The following is a 20,728-nucleotide window of genomic DNA, read 5'->3' as shown; positions in this document are numbered from 1 at the left end:
CATTCCCAAGTCCCAAAATACCACCTTACACAATTGTAACTTAACGAGCACTCCCAACAAGGGTGGGCCCGATGTGGATGGGGAAAAGATCCAGGATAAGGAGAACCAGCTGGGAAATGAGTCCTCCCATTTACAACTAGTCATTAGGACACTGGACTGCATATTTAAAAAGATAGACTTTCTGACGTGCTCAATTTCCAAGCTAACGGAAAAAGTGATGGATATGGACGCCAAAATTGCCTTCAAAAATAACTACCAGAGGGGACCTCCAGTGATAGCCCCACCAAACTCTGGGGCAAAGGGGATGAGAAAATACAAACTAAACGATCTCATGTGTAAGCAAAATCTAACATTGCAACCTAAGAAGGTGTGCCTAACGATAAGGTCTGAGATTTGGGACTGGTCAAGCTTGGAAGGAGCTAAAATTGCCCTAAGTAAAATCTTGAGAATAAGCATAGTTCATATTGATCTCCATGCCTTACTCCCGCTAACTCAATCAAATGGCCCTTACAAAGTTATTTTAGCCTTCCGTTCGCTGAGACTACCCTTATTAATAATAAGACAAAAATGGAAATTCATAAAAACAAAAATCATACCCACAAGGGTTTTTGCGGACAGCATAGTAAAACCACTACTTGTGGAAAAAGAGAGAGAGACATTAGATCCAGGAACAAGCTCTACAAAATCGCCAGACAAAGAGATGTTGCTTTCCCCACAGAGAACGGAGGAGATTGCCTGCAGTCCACATCCAGGAACGAACTTGGGTGATTCCAGAATATCTAATGATGAAAGCGCCCTTATGAATTCATTTGACGAACTACAGTCACAAGAAAAAGAAAAAATAATAAATAAATTAGATAAACTAAGAGAGAAGATGTCTCAGGCCAAAAGCAAAATAGGAAACAAAGAAATTCAAACCAACAGTGCCATTGGAGGCTCAGTGGACCTTCTCAAATTTAGCCCACAGCCCCAAAATAGGCCCATAAAATCCAAGGCAACGATACAGACAATCGTCTCGCCACCCCTATTAGTCAATCTGGAACCAGCTCTTCCGGCACCAGCCGGAATGGTCACACCTACTAAAGAACAGCAAAATGTAAACAAAATTTCGACACACTCCTCAATGCCTGACCTGGAGTCATCATTATCGGGCGGAGAATCTCTAGTTGACGATTTAGAAGCTCAAACCGCTATCGATATGGACTGGACAGAAGACCCCTTGGGCCATATAAATAAGATGACATACCCACGGAAGGGAAATCTAAGAATAGTTAAAACTTGTACCGACTTAATCTCTGCTCCCCTAGGTGATAAGCTCTCTGATAAAACAAGGGATTTCAGAGAGGAGACTAGACCAAATCAGGACACTACCCCTATAGGACCGGCTGAGCAGAGCATAATTACAAATAGCTCAAGAGGTACATCTGCGCCAAAAGGAGAGAAGTCATCTACTATTAGTCAAAGGAAAATTACTGACTTCTTTAAATCTGACAACCCACCAAGGCCAGCGTTCCCCCCTTCCCTATTGTGACTACCCAAACCTCAGTCAAATCCTCCCCCGTTCTCCCTTTTAAGCTGGAATATAGCAGGTTGGAAGGGGAAAAAATCTGACCCGGACTTTGTAAAACTAATAAACTCACACCAAGTAATCCTCTTGCAGGAAACATGGGAAGAGGGGAGAGTAGATATTAATGGTTTTGATGTTACATCATTACCGGCATGCCCGTCTACTAAAGGAGGCCGGCCCAGAGGAGGATTAGTTATAGCAATTTCCTTGAAAATACAGGCAAAACTCACGCTTGTAAATGCTTCCACCTTTGCAATTACAGCCCTGATTACGGGGGAAAACTTTGAACTTGTTATAACAAATGTTTATCTTCCTCCTGGAGGCAATATTGCAGACTTACACAATAAATGGGGAACCTTGGAGGAACATCTCACTTTTTGCCACTCCAAATACCCCAATATACCCAATGTTATAGCAGGGGACTTCAACGCTCGCATTGCAACAAACTGGGAGTCTTTAATTAAAGCCAAATGGTGGATAACCCCAGAATTCATTAATGACCTCTCCCTCCATAATCAAAGACTTTCCAAAGACAAAAGGGTAAATGAAGCGGGAACCCTTCTTTACCAATTGGTACTACGTCTAAACCTAGTGATTCTAAACGGGAACTGCCTGCCTGACGTACCGGGCGAGTTTACACACATAAGCTCCTCTGCAAACAGTGTCCTGGATTATATATTAGTATCTCATGACATATTCCCCAGAGTTTCCCATTTCAAAGTTGAAAATATTCATCTGAGCGACCACCTACCGTTGGTCGCCACAATGACTATAGACTGGACCCCAGATGGAAACAGACACCCAACACATCTGATTATGAACTCAGTATTGCAAATCAAAAGTGTAAAGTGGTCCGAATTACAGGCCCAAAAATACTCAGCATATTTCCAACAAGGACTAAAACAAGCATATTCAGGCTTAACCGAGGATTATTATGATTATGACCAAACTTTAAGACTATTCTCGAATCTGTCGGAAGATCTAACGTCTTTCTTCTCTGTCCCGACGCATAAAATAAATCGAACACAAAGGAAGATAGGTGCATTGTGGTTCAATAGTGCTTGTAAACAGGCTAGACAACTTCTCGGTAACATCTACAAAGAGTATAAAGCCTCCGGGGCAACGGTCTTGCCAAAAGAATATTTCCAAGCAAAATCGGCCTACAAGCAAATTCAAAAGGGAGCCAGACAGGAATGGCAAGTGAATCAATGGCGAGCAATCATAGAAGCCTCATCATCACGGAACTCCAGACAATTTTGGCTCCTGGTAAATAAAAGAACTAAAAGATACCCTTTGACTATTATTCCTGCCCCGGTTTGGGAATCTTACTTAAAAAATTACTTTGCCACAACTGACTGTATTGCTAACATAAGAGATGAATTTCAACATCAGCTTCCCCTCTGGCCCCCCACCGATCCAGAAGACATCCATGACCTGATCGTTAAACTCAAAACAGGGAAAGCGCCTGGGCCAGACCTGATCCCGGCAGAAGCAATAAAATACCACGCGGACTGGTGGGCCAAAGTTCTGGCGACCATCTTCGATGCCGTTAACAACTCTGGAATGATCCCGGAAGTATGGAAGGACGCTGTTATCGTTCCAATCCACAAAAAGGGCTCACCAGATGACCCGGGGAATTACAGAAACATCAGTCTGCTCTCAATAGTGGGGAAACTGTATGCCCGCTTCCTGTTGAACAGACTTAACCAATGGGCCGAAGAGAAAAAATTAATTGGGCCCGAACAAGCTGGATTCCGCCCAAAACAGTCAACAATTAATCACATTCTAACTTTACAGCATCTTGCCTGGAAATACTCCACCCCAAAGGGTGGCCAACTCTGTGTAGCATTCATTGACCTAAAGGCAGCATTCGATAGTATCCCCAGGAGCATCCTCTGGGAAAAACTCATCCGCTGGGGCATTGACAGAAGGCTTCTCTGGCTAATAATCAAACTCCATGAGAACTCAGCGGCCAGAGTGAGATTCACCCCGGAGGGTGATCTCACGAATTCAATTCCCATTAACAGAGGTGTCCGACAGGGTTGTATATTGGCTCCACTCCTGTTCAATTTGTTCATAAGTGACATGAGGACTCCCCTAATAGAGGCCCAAGAAAGGATTCATGCACCCCGCCTAGCACTTTATCGCTGCCCCTTGTTACTATATGCGGATGACGCAGTCATTCTTTCTTTTTCTAGAGTAGGTCTCAGGAGGGCCCTAAAAATTTTTGGATCATACTGTAGCGCAAACTCCCTTACAATTAATTATGGAAAATCTAAGATCCTGATTTTCTCAAAGAGCCGGAAACTCCATAATTGGAGAATTGATGGGAGAGTCATCGAACAAGTCTATAGATTCCAATATTTGGGAGTTTGGTTACAACATAACCTCAGATGGAAGGCCCATGTAGCCTATGTTACAAATAGAGCCAAAGCTATCTCCTTGGCGATCTTGCGATTCTTCTTCACCGATGGGGCCCTTCATATCCCATCGGCGCTGAAAGTCTTCAAGGCCAAGGTGATCCCGACAATAGCTTATGCCATCTCAATCTGGGGGACCCTTGCCAACCTATCTCACCTGGAGGTCATTCAAAATCAGTTCTTAAGAGGGATATTGAAACTATCCAACTGTGTAAGTAATACAGCGTTACGCATGGAACTTAATATTGTATCCCTGGAAAATGCTCTGTGGAAGCACATACTCTGTCACTGGTTATCTCTATGGCACAATCTCCCAAACTTGTACTTGATACAATGTATGTGGAGAGATGATTTCCAGAGCCCATGGGTAAAAAATTTACAGCTGAAAATTACGGCAATGGGAATCTCCCCATCCAAATTATTAGAGCAGGACATAGTCCCAGCTAAAAGAACAGTAACCTGTAAGCTAGAGGAGATGGACTTGCAGCAGAAAATGATCTTGGGCAATGGTACCTGCTCACCTCTAAATCTTGGTTTATTACCCCTCTTAAGGCTCCCAAACTATTTGAATTCCTTAACTTCCTCAGCTCATAGATATGCCTTTGTAAAGGCAAGATTCAACACCTTCCCATCGAACGTGCTGAGAAATAGATTCTCCAATGGACAGATATCGCTCTTATGTGATTGTAACAGTGGGGCACCGGAATCGTTGCATCACATAATTTTTGACTGTGCTTTTCACCTACCGGCCAGGAGCAAGTTTCTTGCTCAATATCTTAAGGGAATTGCCGATGACACAATTGAAGCCAAACTGAGATATCTACTAATTGATGATGACCCCCTAAAATCACTCATGGTTGCCAGATTCCTGATCAGCGTCCTATCCCTAAAGAAGAGAAACGGTCTCCTGTGTGATTCGGACAACCCCTTTAAACCATGACCTATGTTTTAGGTGATATCACCATTGTTTTAAATCATGATCTATGTTTTGGGCGATATCACCATTGATACCCCTGATTAATTTATGAGTAGAGGGTGATGTATAGGTTACAAATTTATTGCAATGTATGGTGGTGGTTCCTGTTTTGTATGATGGTGGTTTTGTTTTTGTTTTGCTTTGGTTACTGTTTGTCTTTTGTAAGCTTTGGCGATTTTAAATTTGGAGTTTTAAGTATAATATGTTGGTATGGGAAACTGTCGTGTAACGGGCCAATGGCCGTAATAAAGATCAATCCCAATCCCAATTTTTGTTCTTCTGTGTTCAGCTTGATTTTTTAAATTTAAAAAACACATGACATATTTGTAGGCACTGTGCGAAATCATATCGCAGTAAAATCTTGCCAGTCCTCTGTATGGATGATTGGATGAGGTGCTTCCTGTTTTTGTTGAAGGGACTTCAATCGTTTGAAACGAAGCACACATCATGGAGGCTTTCAGGAACTTCGGCTTTGCCAAGAAACTTCACTGCAGGAAAAATAGCGCCAAAACACAAACATTGCCACCACTGTTACATAAATGGATTGCTAACACTCCAGTATGAACCATGTCTGCTCTGATGTAAACCCTGTTGAATTCAGTGGGGCTTTTCCCCAGGCAAATGGAGGATGACAGGGATGGTGTAGAGCTAGTTTGCTCGCACCTACTCCCCCCAAACCCCTTGCATGTTCATGTCAGCCATGTACTGAATGCCTGAAGGAGCGTCTACACCCCCATCACTCAGCCTGGACACTGAAGTCCTCCTCTAAGGGTCTTCCCTCACAGCGAGAAGTGAAGTTACAGGGAACCAGGCAGAGGGTCTTCTCAGTAGTGGCGTCCTCCCTGTGGAACACCCTCCCCTCAGATGTCAAGGAGATAAAGAATTTAGCAACTTGTAGAAGACATCAGAAGGCAGCCCTGTATCGGGAGGTTTTTAATGATTGATGTTTTTATTATGTTTTTGGATATGCTGCTAGCCACCCAGAGTGGCTGGGCAATTCCAGCAAGATGGGCAGGGTATAAATAATAAAACAACTATTGTTGTTGTTGTTAGGCTTATATCTGCTGAGGCCAGTGTTCCTCATAGGCAACCACAGATATGTGAGGAGACAGGCCTGCTGGGGAAAGTTTTTTGACAGGCTCTCATCATATTTGGCCACTGTGAAGCACTAGCATTAAAAACACTTGAAACAGGCTGAGTACATTACCTCACTAGTAAATGGGTGTCTGTATGATATTCAATTTGGATGGGTATTCAATTATTGCAGCTAAAGCCTTTTTTGCCAGTAAATGTTATGTATCTTCCCTTCAGGCTATGCTTATGTTATAAAGCCTAGCTGCAGAGCAAGGCCCTTTCGTTTTAAGATGTTTGATATCTGTGAATCCCCTTTTGGTTAAAACCATGCCCGTCAGTAGTTTTCTTATATTGTTTTAATGATTTTGTCTTCAGAGGCACAGAAGCCAACGAGCTGCACACAGTGCCTTTCTGGAACGTGTAGAAGAAACGCTAAGCCAGCTGTGGTTGAAAGAGGTAAGTTGCCTTCAGGAAATCTAGCATCCCAGTTTAAAACCTGTTATGCCCCTCTAAGGAACTCTTATACTATAAAGTACAAAGAATATTTAGACAACTCCTGCCAGTTCCATTCAACACATAGAGAGAACCACAGGTTCCCCACATCAGGGGAGGAACTGAAGGAAAGTTGGATAGAAGTTGTTGTGGTGGCTAGTTGTCCTCGGGACTGTTGGGGCGGAAGGCTGGTAGACCAGCAGCAGGTAGAGTCAGAGCCAGTGACAGGCAGTGCCACCTCCTGATTGGTTCTAAGTAAGAAGACAGGTGGATGGGGGCTGACTGAGGACAGACTGACCCTCATGGACTCACCCAACTTGCCCTAATGGACCAGCCCTCACTGAGAAGAAGTGAGCAATGTGCTCCAGGAACACACTTGCAGCCTTCATAAAGGTGAAGGTAAAGGGACCCTTGACCATTAGGTCCAGTCGTGACTGACTCTGGGGTTGTGGCGCTCATCTCGCTTTATTGGCCGAGGGAGCGGCGTACAGCTTCCGGTACGTGTGGCCAGCATGACTAAGCCGCTTCTGGTGAACCAGAGCAGTGCACAGAAACGCCGTTTACCTTCCCACCGGAGCGGTACCTATTTACCTACTTGCACTTTGACATGCTTTTGAACTGTTAGGTTGGCAGGAGCAGGGGCCGAACAACGGGAGCTCACCCCGTCGCGGGGATTCGAACCGCTGACCTTCTGATCGGCAAGTCCTAGTCTCTGTGGTTTAACCCACAGCGCCACCCGCGTCCCCCTGCAGCCTTCATGGGTCACGTAAATAAGGACATATGGAGAGCCCTCTGCATCGTGCCAGAGGCCCATCTAGTCCAGCTTCCTGTTCTCACAGTGAATCATAGAATCATAGAATCATAGAGTTGGAAGAGACCACAAGGGCCATCGAGTCCAACCCCCTGCCAAGCAGGAAACACCATCAGAGCACTCCTGACATATGGTTGTCAAGCCTCTGCTTAAAGACCTCCAAAGAAGGAGACTCCACCACACTCCTTGGCAGCAAATTCCACTGTCGAACAGCTCTTACTGTCAGGAAGTTCTTCCTAATGTTTAGGTGGAATCTTCTTTCTTGTAGTTTGGATCCATTGTTCCGTGTCTGCTTATCTGGAGCAGCAGAAAACAACCTTTCTCCCTCCTCTATGTGACATCCTTTTATATATTTGAACATGGCTATCATATCACCCCTTAACCTCCTCTTCTCCAGGCTAAACATGCCCAGCTCCCTTAGCCGTTCCTCATAAGGCATTGTTTCCAGGCCTTTGACCATTTTGGTTGCCCTCCTCTGGACACGTTCCAGTTTGTCAGTGTCCTTCTTGAACTGTGGTGCCCAGAACTGGACACAGTACTCCAGGTGAGGTCTGACCAGAGCAGAATACAGTGGCACTATTACTTCCCTTGATCTAGATGCTATACTCCTATTGATGCAGCCCAGAATTGCATTGGCTTTTTTAGCTGCCGCGTCACCCTGGTGGCTCATGTCAAGTTTGTGGTCAACCAAGACTCCTAGATTCTTTTCACATGTACTGCTCTTCACATGTACACAGTGGCCTTATAGGAATTTGGCAAGCCAGAACTGAGCACATGAGAACTTCCTCTTCCTGTGGTTTCCATTCAGAAGCATTACTGCCTCCAGCTGTGGAGGAAGAGGAACAAGCATTGTGGCTGGTTGGTAGCCATTTCCTCCATGAATGTGTCTGTTCCTCTTTCAAATCATTCCAAGTTGGTGGCTACCACTGCCTCTTGTGGCAATGAGTTCCACAGCTGAACTGCACTCTGTGTGAAGCAGTGTACCATTTTATATGTCCTCAATCTGCCCAAATTTTGGCTTCATCGAATGCCCGTGAATTATAGCGTTGTGTGTGCGAGAGAGAACGAAATTAGGCAGGCTTTCTAGATATGGATGTTGACCCTTTGTGACTTTTCCTCCCTGCTTTCCAGGCAGCCCAGAAGCAGGCCCAGGACAGAAGAAAAGCTGCATCTAGGCTGAGGCAGAAAACGCCAAGCACAGCTGTTTCCACTGAGAGCGATATTGAGATGCAGCAACAGGCCAGCAGGCAGCAGGAAAAAAGCCTGCAAAAAGGACGGCTCTCTCAGCCACCACCTATGGCAGCACTGGGGTTGCAACTGTCAATGCATATAAAACCAGAACCTTTGGGCTTCTTGCTGCCAAGTGGCGTTGCCCAGAGTGTCGAGGAACTAAGGTGCAAATAATGAGGGGGAGACCACAGAACACTCAGTAAATACCTGGATTGTATTATGCTCATTGCTGCTATTCTAGTGCCAGTAGGGTTCTGTATTGCAGGAGGATAAATCTCATCCTCTCTTTAGCACAGTGAATGTAATAATTGTAAAAATAAAATAATAATAAACAAACATACATACATACAAGTGCAGCAAGGGTTGGTTTTCTCTATATAATACACTCCCACATCTAATGGCACTTAGGAGTGTTTTGCTAAAAATGATAAAATCAAAACCACCAATCCGTATTCAAATAGGGGGAAATTAGCAATATATATATATATATGTTAATACTGTGAGAATGAAGTAGAACTTCCTTTGGAGAAGACAAACTGGCCTGCTGCAGAATCTGCACCGTGATGGTGTGAAAGCTCTGGGATAGCTCAGATTCCTGTATTGCGGGGGTTAAGTTAGATGACCCTCGTGGTCCCTTCCAACTCTATGATTCTACGAAGCATGTCTCACATGAGGTGCTTCACAACACCTGTACCAGTGTGGGGTAGAGAAACAGGCTTTGAGCACAGCAGAACGAGCAAACGGAAGCACACAGTATGTGAAATCAGAGGAACAGGCTAGAAACAGGTGAAAGTTGATGTGCCCTCACAGAATAATTTCACACAGGCTTCTGATTGCAATGATACTTAATGGCTTCTGGAGCAGAATGGGCATCCTTCATCCCAACTAGGTATGCCTTTGAGGCATGAATTTGTGTAGCACATTCAGAGATTTGAACATGTTGTTTGATACAGCATATAAAGATGGGTTTGGATCAGATGGATTTGATATGCCCTACTTCATATGGGGGTTGGCAACCTTTTTCAGCGGGAGAGCTCTTCTTTACAGCCAACTTCCGAGAGTGGGCACATGCCCACACAGAAGGTGTGGCCAAAGCAAAGGTGGGTGTGGCTGAAGTGGGCGTGGCCACAGCTGTCACTCCAACACACCACACAGAAATGCAGGTGCATATGCACTCAGCCCATGCATGAGCACACATGCAGGTGTGTAAAAGAAGTTCATGTCACATAAAGGCAATGGGATGCATGCATCTAAAAACAAAGGGGAAACGATCCTGCCACAAATGAGTGTTATCTGTCCCATGCGTATGGAAGCGCACTGTAGACACAGCATTTGTCAGGCTGCTGAAAAAAATTCTCACAGCTCCATGAATGAGTATAAAGGTGGTTTCCCTGGAAAAGCACGTCACGTGCGCCAAAAAGCTCTCACCCAAACGAAAGGCTGTGTCAGCTGTTGCTGTTTGTCTCTAAGCCTCGAGTCCATTCAGTGCTTACTGCAGGGGAACAACAAAGATGTTCACAGTGTACGGTGCCGGATTTACATATAAGCTAAACAAGCTATAGCCTAGGGTCCCACTCTCTTGGGGGCCCCAAAAAAGTTTAAAAGGGGGGAAAACCATGGATGCGCATTTCCGAAATATAAGATAAAAAAACAAAATAAAACCTACCTACAGCAACAGTGTTTTGTGTTGTGTAGGCTCCCATGATGTAAGTAATGGGCCCCGCCTGCTAGCCTGCTCTCTAAAATATCACAGATTTGCTCATTTCTATATATAGGGTGCCTACATTTGCATGGACTGGTTGCTTCAGTGACTACAGTATCATATGACCAGTGATCCAGAGCATATTTTCTACAGCGTTTATATTTGCTTACATGTAAGATTGGCTTGTTAAGAAATTGAACTGCATCCTTCTCATATTAATTCTGATAAGTCTGGTTGGATGAAGAATTGATGAAGCATTGAACGAAACAGATTGGTTATCCGGAAACTCTGTTCCGGCGATATTTGGTGACAGATTATGTATATATCAAACTTTTGAATTATTCTACTGCAACTGGGGAAGAAGATTTAGAGACTTTGGTTGTAATTTCTGATCATTTGTATTAGTCTATAATAGTGTTTAGTGCCATTGTTATTGTTATATTGTTCAGCTTGTCTATATTGCAACACAGGGGTCTGCTTACGGATGGACTGATTGCATGGCAACATGTGCAAATGGCTTTATATACCTATTAGGTCCATAAATTACCACATAGCATATATTCAACACAAAAAACAGCCAGAATTTGTTGTTGACAAAGGACAGCTGGACATATAAAGGGCCCCGCTACCTTCAGTAGCTTAGGGCCTCATCAAACCTAAATCTGGCCCTGACTGTATAGATTTTCTTTATTGAACTATAAAGAGCATTCAAGGTTCTTCAATGAAGATCACTTCATTCTTTTATTGAGCTGGTCTCAAAATATGGTGTTGAGGACTCCCGGACTGCTGGTTTTGGGGGACGTCAACATCCATGCCAAGGCAACTGGCTCTGGGGTTGCTTCATGGCTGCCATGATGACCACGGGGCTGCCCCACATTTCACCATTTGGCAGGCTACACTCTGGACCTACAACTGGGCACATGCTCAGAGTATTTCTTCTTTTAAAAAAGAGCTCTCGGTTGTTTTTGCTGTAACACTCTTAAGGAGTGTAGAAGCAATCATAAAGCATGAAACAGTGTGTGTTTCGCTCCCCCTCATGCACTCCCCCCACCCCAGCAAGACCATTAAGTCCAGGGTCTGAAATGATGTAGCTGCCCCAATGGAGATGACTGGACTGGTCAGCTTGTTACATGGACACATCACAAGTTGTCATGATCATCTTGTGCAATGGTCTTTGTGCCCCATTCAAAGTATTTTTTGTTGGCATTCATGACCCATGAGATGAGGGCTTAAATTCTTCCATGTATTTTTAACAGTACGAACGAGGTTTTTTAAAGACAGGTCAAATACACGTAGCTTTTTGGACCGATAATCCACATTTTTGACAGGGATCCTTGTTTGCTCTATTAGGCTTGTTACATAACTCTGAAAACGGCGGCACTTTTCTCTCTCTCTTTCTAACGTCAAGGCAGCTTCCTCTTGTTCCCTGGAGTCAAAATAGCCATCAGAAACAGAACAGGAATTTCCTTGTGTTTTGGAGATGTGCTTATTAATATCTGGAAACAGGAACCATCTAAAGCTTTGATGCAGAAGGGATCTTCCTTAGCACTGGAAAGCTTTTAGACAATGTTGCTTTGGCCACTCTTTAGCATACAATGCTTGCTTCTCTCAGGACCTTAAAACATGTTGGAGGGTAGGAAGTAAACACTCTTTTCCTTTCTATTCCTAGAAGACAGAGCCAGATCTTCTGTAAATGCCACTCGAGACAGTTTGGAAATAGACCTGTCCCTCTCGCCTCTGATCCAATTTGCTTGACTGTCCTTGTGAGGCCTTGAGCCCCTTGAAATCAGTTGAAAGACCAAGCGCTGAGTTTAATGGAATTTGAATCTGTCCTTTCCTTTGCAAGACAGAGCTGTAGAACAGTTCATTTCCTGTCTTGTTCAAATGGAAACACAATAATTGAAAGTTTGTAGAGGGCTTTTATAGCAAGAGAGGCTCCTGGGCTCTGAAGCAGTTTGGCATTGTTGTGCATGTCTTGTCTAAACTCGCTGTTGACATCCATTTTGCAAAATACTTTGGGAAAAGCCATTGCAAAACAAGAACTGGAAATAAATTAGGCGGACTTTGTCCAGTTGCATTTTATCTGCACCAGCCATTCTGATTTCTGCTCGGTAGAATATGAAACACGATTTTAATTCTGGCCACTTAGCTCGTAAAGATTGTTACATCATAGCATGATCATGAGATTTGATCACAGAACAATGCAAGTGCTCTAAATAGCTTGAGGGTTGTCTCAGCTGCTGCTTAATGTTCTGCTAACATTGGATTCTTGGTTTTGAGACAGTCAAGGGGAGCTGTACTGAAGAAAACTCAGCTTGCTGTTTGTTTAAATTTATACAGACTAGATGCTTCTCACTCCTGTGGTTTTCTTCAGGCAGTGATGGCAAGTTAAAGGGAAGTGTCTATTTAAAGAATAATAGAATCATAGTTGGTAAAGATCACGCCTTTCGCACATTTGTTCAGTGAGAGACAAACTGTGTGGTGTAAACAAAATGTTGGAAAGTAAAGGTGAGAATGTTCTGTGGTGTACTGTGTCGAGCTGGAACAAACTATGAGGGGTTTATTTGTTTATTAAATTTATATCCCATCCCTTCTCCAAAGGAACTCAAAGAGCAGGGAGAGGACATATCACCCAGCAAAGCAGAGCTTTCCAGGTGCTATTAAATTTCATGTTAGTAGTACATGTGAAAAGGATCCAGTGGTCTTATCATAAGTCAACAAGCTTAACATGAGTCTGCAGTGTGATGCAGCAGCAAAAAAGGCTAATGCTGTTTTTTTAAAGGCTAATCCCACTCTGTTCTGCTTTGGTCAGGCCATACCTGGAGTACTGTGTCCAGTTCTGGGCCCCACAGTTTAAGAAGGATATTGTGCAGAGGAAGGCAGAGGAACCAAGATGATCAAGGGTCTGGAAACCAAGCCTTATGAAAAACCATTGAGGGAGTTGGGTGTGTTTAGCCTGAAAAGAAGAGACTGAGAGGAGATATGATAGCCATCTTCAAATATCTAAAGGGCTGTCACAGGGAAGTCTAGGACCCAAATAAATGGCTTCAAGTTACAAGAAAGGAGATTCTGATTAAACATCAGGAATAACTTTCTGACAGGAAGAGCTGTTCAACTGTGGAACAGACTTCCTCAGGAGGTGGTGGACTTGAAAGTTTAATAATAAGAATAAGAATAAGAATAAGAATAATAAATTTTTATTTATACCCCGCCCTTCCCGGTTCAGAAAACCAGGCTCAGGGTGGCTAACAACAAATTTAAAACACTTAATTGATGCAACAAAAAACAGCATAAAATGCAGTATAAAACGTGAATAACAATAAATTCAGAATTCAAAAATCAATTTAGGGGGGGAAATCCATCCAATAAACATTAGATGATCACCAGGGCTAGCTGGCTAAATTCGTCCTATTTGGACCAGTGAGGAGACCAGGGGAGAATTAGCTGTGGGATCCCAGAGTGTGTAATCTTCATAAAAGGGGGAGACGGAGGGAAGGAAGGGGAATAAAAGATCAGGCTAAGTTCAAATTGAAAGCTAGGCGGAATAGCTCTATTTAAACAGATGGGATGGCCATCTGTCATGGATGCTTTGCTTGAGATTCCTGCATTGCAAAGGGTTGGACTTGGTGATCCTTGATGTCCTTTCCAACTCTACAATTCTATGAATGTATGATTCTGTGATGCCATTCACTTCAGCAGGGATTGTTTATGAAAAGACCCTGGTGGATTGTATCTCATGGAGTCTGACTGCTCTGAATTTTTGTAGGGTGAAGTTGTGGGAATCCAAGTGACATCACTATACATTATATCACTACACACTATACATTCTGTGAAAATACAAAACTGACCCCTGTTACCTCAGCACTGTGGATCATTTAGGACAGGATTAGGCAATGTGGCACCCTTCAGATGTTGTGGACTATGACTCCTAATCAAACCTGACTATTGACCATGCTGGCTGCAGTCTAAAACATCAAGGAGGCACCATATTGGCTACCCCACACTTAGGGTCACTCAGAATAATAGAATCATAGAGTTGGAAGGGACTCAAGGATCATCTAGTCCAGGGGTCAGCAAACTTTTTCAGCAGGGGGCCAGTCCACTGTCCCTCAGACCTTGTGGGGGGCCAAACTATATTTTGAAGGAAAAAATGAACGGATTCCTATGCCCCACAAATAACCCAGAGATGCATTTTAAATAAAAGGATACATTTTTACTCATGTAAAAAAATGCTGATTCCTGGACTGTCCGTTAGCCGGATTTAGAAAGCGATTGGGCCGGATCCGGTCCTTGGGCCTTAGTTTGCCTACCCTTGATCTAGTCCAACCCCCTGCAATGCATATCCCACACACTTCACTCATTACAAAACCCCTCCACAGGAGGCATTTCTGTGGACATGTGGAAATCGTAAGGACAAGTTGGGAAAGTAGAATAAACACATGTCTATGCAACTTTAGTGTTTCCTGTGTGAAGACATGGACTGCTTTGGACCTAAACTCCTGCCCAGATCTGTTAAGAAACTTTCCTCTGCCTCCCCCCCCCCCCCCAGTTCTTCACTGCTGCCTTTGAACTTATCTCTGCCTCCTGCCTGTTTGGGACCACACAGCTGGATAGCTCTGTCAGTTAGAGCGTGGTGCTGATAATGCCAAGGTTGCAGGTTCAATCCCTGTGTGGGACAGCTGCATATTCCTGCATTGCGGGGGGTTGGACTACTAGATGATCCACAGGGTCCCTTCCAACTCTATGATTTGCTTTTGTCCCACTAAGATTGACAGCCAGCTCCCTCTGGCTCTAGGGACCCAGTGTCTTTGGAGCCTGACTTGACAAGGCCTCACAGCCTACAAACATGTTGTTCTCTCTCTGTGTGTGTTGTTTTTAAACATGCTTCCTCTTTTGATAACACAAAAAGGGCCACTTATACAGTTCCAAGCAACCTCAGGAAAGATCAGCCCTGGAGTGCGTGGGGAACCCTTTGACCAACTATCAGAAAGCTTTCTCCTTTTTTTCCACCACTGACCAAAAGATTGCAGTCCCATCCGTGGCCCATTTGACAGCCTGTTATTAGGGCCACGTGACTTACAGGCCAACACACCTGCTGACCTCTCCCCATTTCCCCCATTAAAAGCAGGAAGAATACATAAATGCTTCCTTGTACAATTCTCTGGAGTGAGTAGCTCTTAAAAGCTATTGTAAACCTAAAGCCCCATAACCTGCTCTGAATGACCTTAATGTTCCGCTGTGTATGCAAACAGTGGCCATTAATGAGCACAGTCTAAAGTAACCCTTCATGGATCACTGCCTTGCCGTGGCGAAGGGGCTTGAATAACTCAGAGAAGCTATGAACTATGCCGAGCAGGGCACCCAAAATGAACAGGTCATAGTGGAGAGTTTTGACCAAACGTGATCCACCTGGAGCAGGAACCGGCAAGCCACTCCAGTATCCCTGCCAAGAAAACTCCATGGACAAAGACAAAAGGCATATAAAAGTTATGACGCTGGAAGATGAGCCCCTCAGGTCGGAAGGCGTCCAACATGCTACTGAGGAAGAGCGGAGGACAAGTACAAGTAGATTCAGAGCTGATGAAGCGGCTGGGCCAAAGCCGAAAGGATGCTCAGTTGCGGATATGCCTGGAAGCGAAAGGAAAGTCCAATGCTGTAAAGAAAAATATTGCATAGGAACCTGGAATGTAAGAACCATGAACCTGGGTAAGTTGGATGTGATCAAAAATGAGATGGCAATAATAAATATTGACATCCTGGGCACCAGTGAACTAAAATGGATGGGAATGAGTGAATTCAGTTCGGATGACCATCACATCTACTACTGTGGGCAAGAATCTTGTAAAAGAAATGGAGTGGCCCTCATAGTCAACAAAAGAGTGGCGAAAGCTGTAAAGGTACCCCTGCCCGTACGGGCCAGTCTTGACAGACTCTAGGGTTGTGCGCCCATCTCACTCAAGAGGCCGGGGGCCAGCGCTGTCCGGAGACACTTCCGGGTCACGTGGCCAGCGTGACAAAGCCGCATCTGGCGAGCCAGCGCAGCACACGGAACCGCCGTTTACCTTCCCGCCAGTAAGCGGTCCCTATTTATCTACTTGCACCCGAGAGTGCTTTCGAACTGCTAGGTTGGCAGGCGCTGGGACCGAGCAACGGGAGCGCACCCCGCCGCGGGGATTCGAACCGCCGACCTTTCGATCGGCAAGCCCTAGGCGCTGAGGCTTTTACCCACAGCGCCACCCGCGTCCCTATGCAATCTCAAAAATGATAGAATGATCTCGATACGAATCCAAGGCAGACCTTTTAACATCACAGTAATCCAAGTTTATGCACCAACCACTGGTGCTGAAGAAACTGAAATTGACCAATTCTATGAAGACTTACAACACCTTATAGAAATGACACCAAAGAAGGATGTACTTCTCATTATAGGGGATTGGAATGCTAAAGTAGGGAGTCAAGAGATAAAAGGAACAACTGGCAAGTTTGGCCTTGGAGTTCAAAACGAAGCAGGGCAAAGGCTAATAGAGTTGTGCCAAGAGAACAAGCTGGTCATCACAAACACTCTTTTCCAACAACACAAGAGACGACTCTACACATGGACATCACCAGATGGGCAGCATCAAAATCAGATTGATTATATTCTCTGCAGCCAAAGATGGAGAAGCTCTATACAGTCAGCAAAAACAAGACCTGGAGCTGACTGTGGCTCAGATCATCAGCTACTTATAGCAAAATTCAAGCTTAAACTGAAGAAAGTAGGAAAAACCACTGGGCCGGTAAGATACAATCTAAGTCAAATCCCTTATGAATACACAGTGGAAGTGAGGAACAGGTTTAAGGATTTAGATTTAGTGGACAGAGTGCCTGAAGAACTATGGATGGAGGCTCGTAACATTATACAGGAGGCAGCAACTAAAACCATCCCAATGAAAAGGAAATGCAAGAAAGCAAAGTGGCTGTCCAACGAGGCCTTACAAACAGCGGGGGAGAGAAGGCAAGCAAAATGTGACGGAGATAGTGAAAGATACAACTAAAGTAACTCAGGAATAGTGACTCAATCTGAAGCATATAATGGTGTTTTTGAAGAGTATAGGGAGCACTAGTTGGCTTGAGTTTAGATTATAAAGCAGTGAGAAAAAGCAGGTAAAGGCAATTCCAGGTTTAAATGCAAGCTAGGCTCTCAGTGAGAACATGCGTTAAGCCCAGTATTTAGTAGTTACTTTTACTTTGAGGGTCTCTCTATAATCAGAGCGAGAAATATATCATAAAAAAACCTTTGAGCTCCTCCAAAGCTTATGTGGAGGTAAGATTTATTGAGCATGCATTCTGATCTGCTTTCCCTTCTGTGACTTCTCACTAGTCAGTCATTCATCCAGTGTTTCACTTTCCTAACCGTAAAAAGTTCAGGTTTCTTTAAGAAGCACATTTGTTGCACCAGGGCAAAAGAGCACTCTAATCCACTTTAATCGTGCTCACCTAATTTCCAGGATGCATTTGAATCTGACCTGCAAAATACTGACAGTTTGAAGGCAGTCATAATACGTTGTCAATGGAGATACAAATAGGAACAGAAGATACAAGATACAGTATTTTCTGTTCCTCTGTATCTGTACAGTATCTTCTGTTCCCAGAAGATACAGTCAATGGAGATACAATAGGAACAGAAGGCCACTGATAGGACCATCCTGTTGTTGTCAGCATGTGGCATGACAGGACCTGCGCTGAGTTTGCCACATAGCAAAAGGAGTCATCGGATGGATTGTTAGGCAACAAGTTTGCAATGCAATGTTTCCCAAGTAATTTCCAGTCTACTCTGAGCATATCTTTAGTCATTTAAAAAACAACAACCCACAATCTACTCTTGACAACTTCAGTATTTGCCTACATATGCAAGTAAAGGTAAAGGTAAAGGACCCCCTGACCGTTAGGGCCAGTCGTGGCTGACTCTGGGATTGCAGCACTCATCTCGCTTTATTGGCCAAGGAAGCCGGTGTACAGCTTCCGAGTCATGCGGCCAGCATGACTAAGCCGCTTCTGGTGAACCAGAGCAGCGCATGGAAATGCCGTTTACCTTCCCGCCGGAGCAGTACCTATTTATCTACTTGCACTTTGATGTGCTTTCGAACTGCTAGGTTGGCAGGAGCTGGGACCGAGCAATGGGAGCTCACCCCGTCACAGGGAATTCAAACCGCGACCTTCTGATCGGCAAATCCTAGGCTCTGTGGTTTAACCCACAGCGCCACCCGCATCCCGCACATATGCAAGTAGTGGGCTTTAATTGTCTCTCTAAAGTACCTCAGGAATGCCTGAAATACAGTGTTTCTAAAAAGTAAAGTGAGCTAAGGCAAGCAGGAAGTTGCTCTACAAGCTGAGAGAGTGGTGAATCAATTAAACAACAATTTCACTAAACACCAAACATAGCCTAGACCCGCTCAGTCTTGATATTTGCCACAGTTGCACCAACTGGTGTGAGACTGAAGAGTGCAGCAGTGCTGATACACATACTGTTTTGAGGGTACCCAGGCACTTTGGCGGGACACGTAGGAGGAACCAGCCTTCCCCTTTTCTGTCACATTCTTCTAATAACTTGTTAAGAGGATATTGTGGGAAAGTGGGGTTGTTTTTTTGCAAATGTAGCAATCAGCAATTGAGAGATCTTCAAAGGAGAGCTTCCTTTTTCTCAGGACTTAATGGCATCTATTGAGCGCTGGCACCTGGCACCGCTTTCAGGTGAGAAACTTCAGCTTGGTAAAGAAAGGAAAATCTTTGAAAGTTCTGCTGCACACAAAATCCAGGGCTTTTTTTCAGCAGAAACTCAACACCTCTCAGGTGGGCACCATTGCCTTTATAAGGGAACAAGGGAGGTGTTCATGGTGAGTTCTGGCATCCTTCAGTGTGTCCATTGGAAAAAAGATGTAGGTGGTCCTGGCAGTGAAAGGTGTATCCACACCTGCCTGATATGTTATGGTTACCAGATATTCCCATTTCCCAGGGACAGTTCCCAGATTTACAAATCCATCCCTGGAATGTCACTGGATTTCATTTAATGCAGGTATGTCCAAAGTCCGGCCCGGGGGCCACTTGTGGGGATTGTAACAAAAACGCTGGGGCATAATTTGAATAGTAGAGTGCCTGGTATCTGGTGGGCAGACCAAAGCACTCGTCAGGAGAGCTATTAGATTCAGGTGAGGGTCAGATGCCTTGTCAATCCCAGCAGGTATATAACAGGAAGACACGTCCTGCCCAGGCCTGCAGCCTGCCCAAGACATATTGAAACTGGCACAATTGATGCAAAAATGAAAGTATGGTAGTCAGCAGTTAAAGACACCCACTTTCTCCAGCATGAAACAAACTTAGTCAGCATATGCAGCAGATGGTTGCTAAGGTCTGGCAGTGGGGGCAGGGGTCATATGGCATGCCAGTTTCACAATATTAGTAGCTAACAGAACTGGTGCAAACCAAACTGCTTGCTCAACAACTTAGCATATGCGGGGGGAGAACTAAACACTTATAAACAAGTATTATAAATGCTGGATCACCACAGGTAGGATATTACCAGTTTAGAAGACACAAAGCAGTCTAAAAGACTCTATGTGGCATATAGTCTAAAGAATATTACATTAAAACAAAATATTAAAACACAAAACTAGTAACCACACCCACCCTTGCAGATGGCAGGATTAAGAATCAATCATGAATGAAAGAAGCTTGTTGAAGATAAGCCTGAACGATTGCAGATCAAGAAAAACTACATTTTTGCGTTCCAAACGGATTAGCGGGTATGCAGCCTAAGTTGCTGAGTAAGCATTTTGTTCTGCATTGATATTGTTCGCTAGCAAATATTGTTAACAAGCATCTTACTTCCTTCTCTTATATCCAAATACGTAGCTTTCCGTGACCTTTGTTCCTGCAGCTCCACTACCCTCAGCAAGCTGAAGGTCTACTTTTCTCAGTGTTTCCTACCCCTTATGCTTCAAACTGCCTCTGAGCTCACCTTGTGCGATGCCGTCTCTCACCGTTCTTTCAGATCCCGGCTCAAAACCCACCTGTTCCACTAAGTGTTTTGTTTCAAACCAATATTGTCAGTTAAACTCTTCTTTGACCCCTGAACTTAGCAAGCAAAGCATCTCATCTGATTTCCTAGCAAGCTGCATATGCTGTCTTAGATTTCTCCCCCTTCTTTTAATACTGGAGAAAAAGTGGAAGGTTCTTTAATTTAATTGCTGAGTACAGCACTTACGTTTTTGTGTCCAGTGTGCCAGTTTCATTATTGTATAGGGGTAAAAGGCACGGTTTTGCTGTGATGTGTTAGATACCTAGGGTGGCTCCAGTTCCTCTTACTGGTGAATCCCAAAGGGCTGATCTTGGGAGTCTGTTGCAATAAACACACACAGGGTCCCCTGGCATTTCAAGAAGTTGGCTGTATGCCACCTGAGTTTAGGCCACCCCCATCCTA

At 44.2% G+C, this 20,728-nt stretch overlaps 1 protein-coding gene across 7 annotated transcripts in view; it reads left to right on the top strand.

The window, feature by feature from the left end:
- Positions 1–8,910, top strand: part of LOC310660609 (uncharacterized protein C7orf78) — a 34,107-nt gene extending 25,197 nt beyond the window's left edge. For all 7 annotated transcript variants that reach the window (XM_083405502.1, XM_083405499.1, XM_083405503.1 and 4 more), the window contains 2 exons: positions 6,413–6,493; positions 8,472–8,910. In XM_083405502.1, coding sequence (XP_083261628.1) covers positions 6,413–6,493; positions 8,472–8,744 — 354 coding nt within the window. In that variant the 3' untranslated portion in view covers positions 8,745–8,910. The remainder of the gene's footprint in view (positions 1–6,412; positions 6,494–8,471) is intronic.
- Positions 8,911–20,728: the final 11,818 nt, after the last annotated feature.

Source organism: Podarcis tiliguerta (assembly GCF_965153285.1).
Source record: "Podarcis tiliguerta genome assembly, chromosome: 12".
Classification (NCBI taxonomy): Eukaryota; Metazoa; Chordata; class Lepidosauria; order Squamata; family Lacertidae; genus Podarcis; species Podarcis tiliguerta.
The sequence above is the reverse complement of the archived record's forward strand: the minus strand, read 5'-3'. Positions and strand labels throughout refer to the sequence as shown.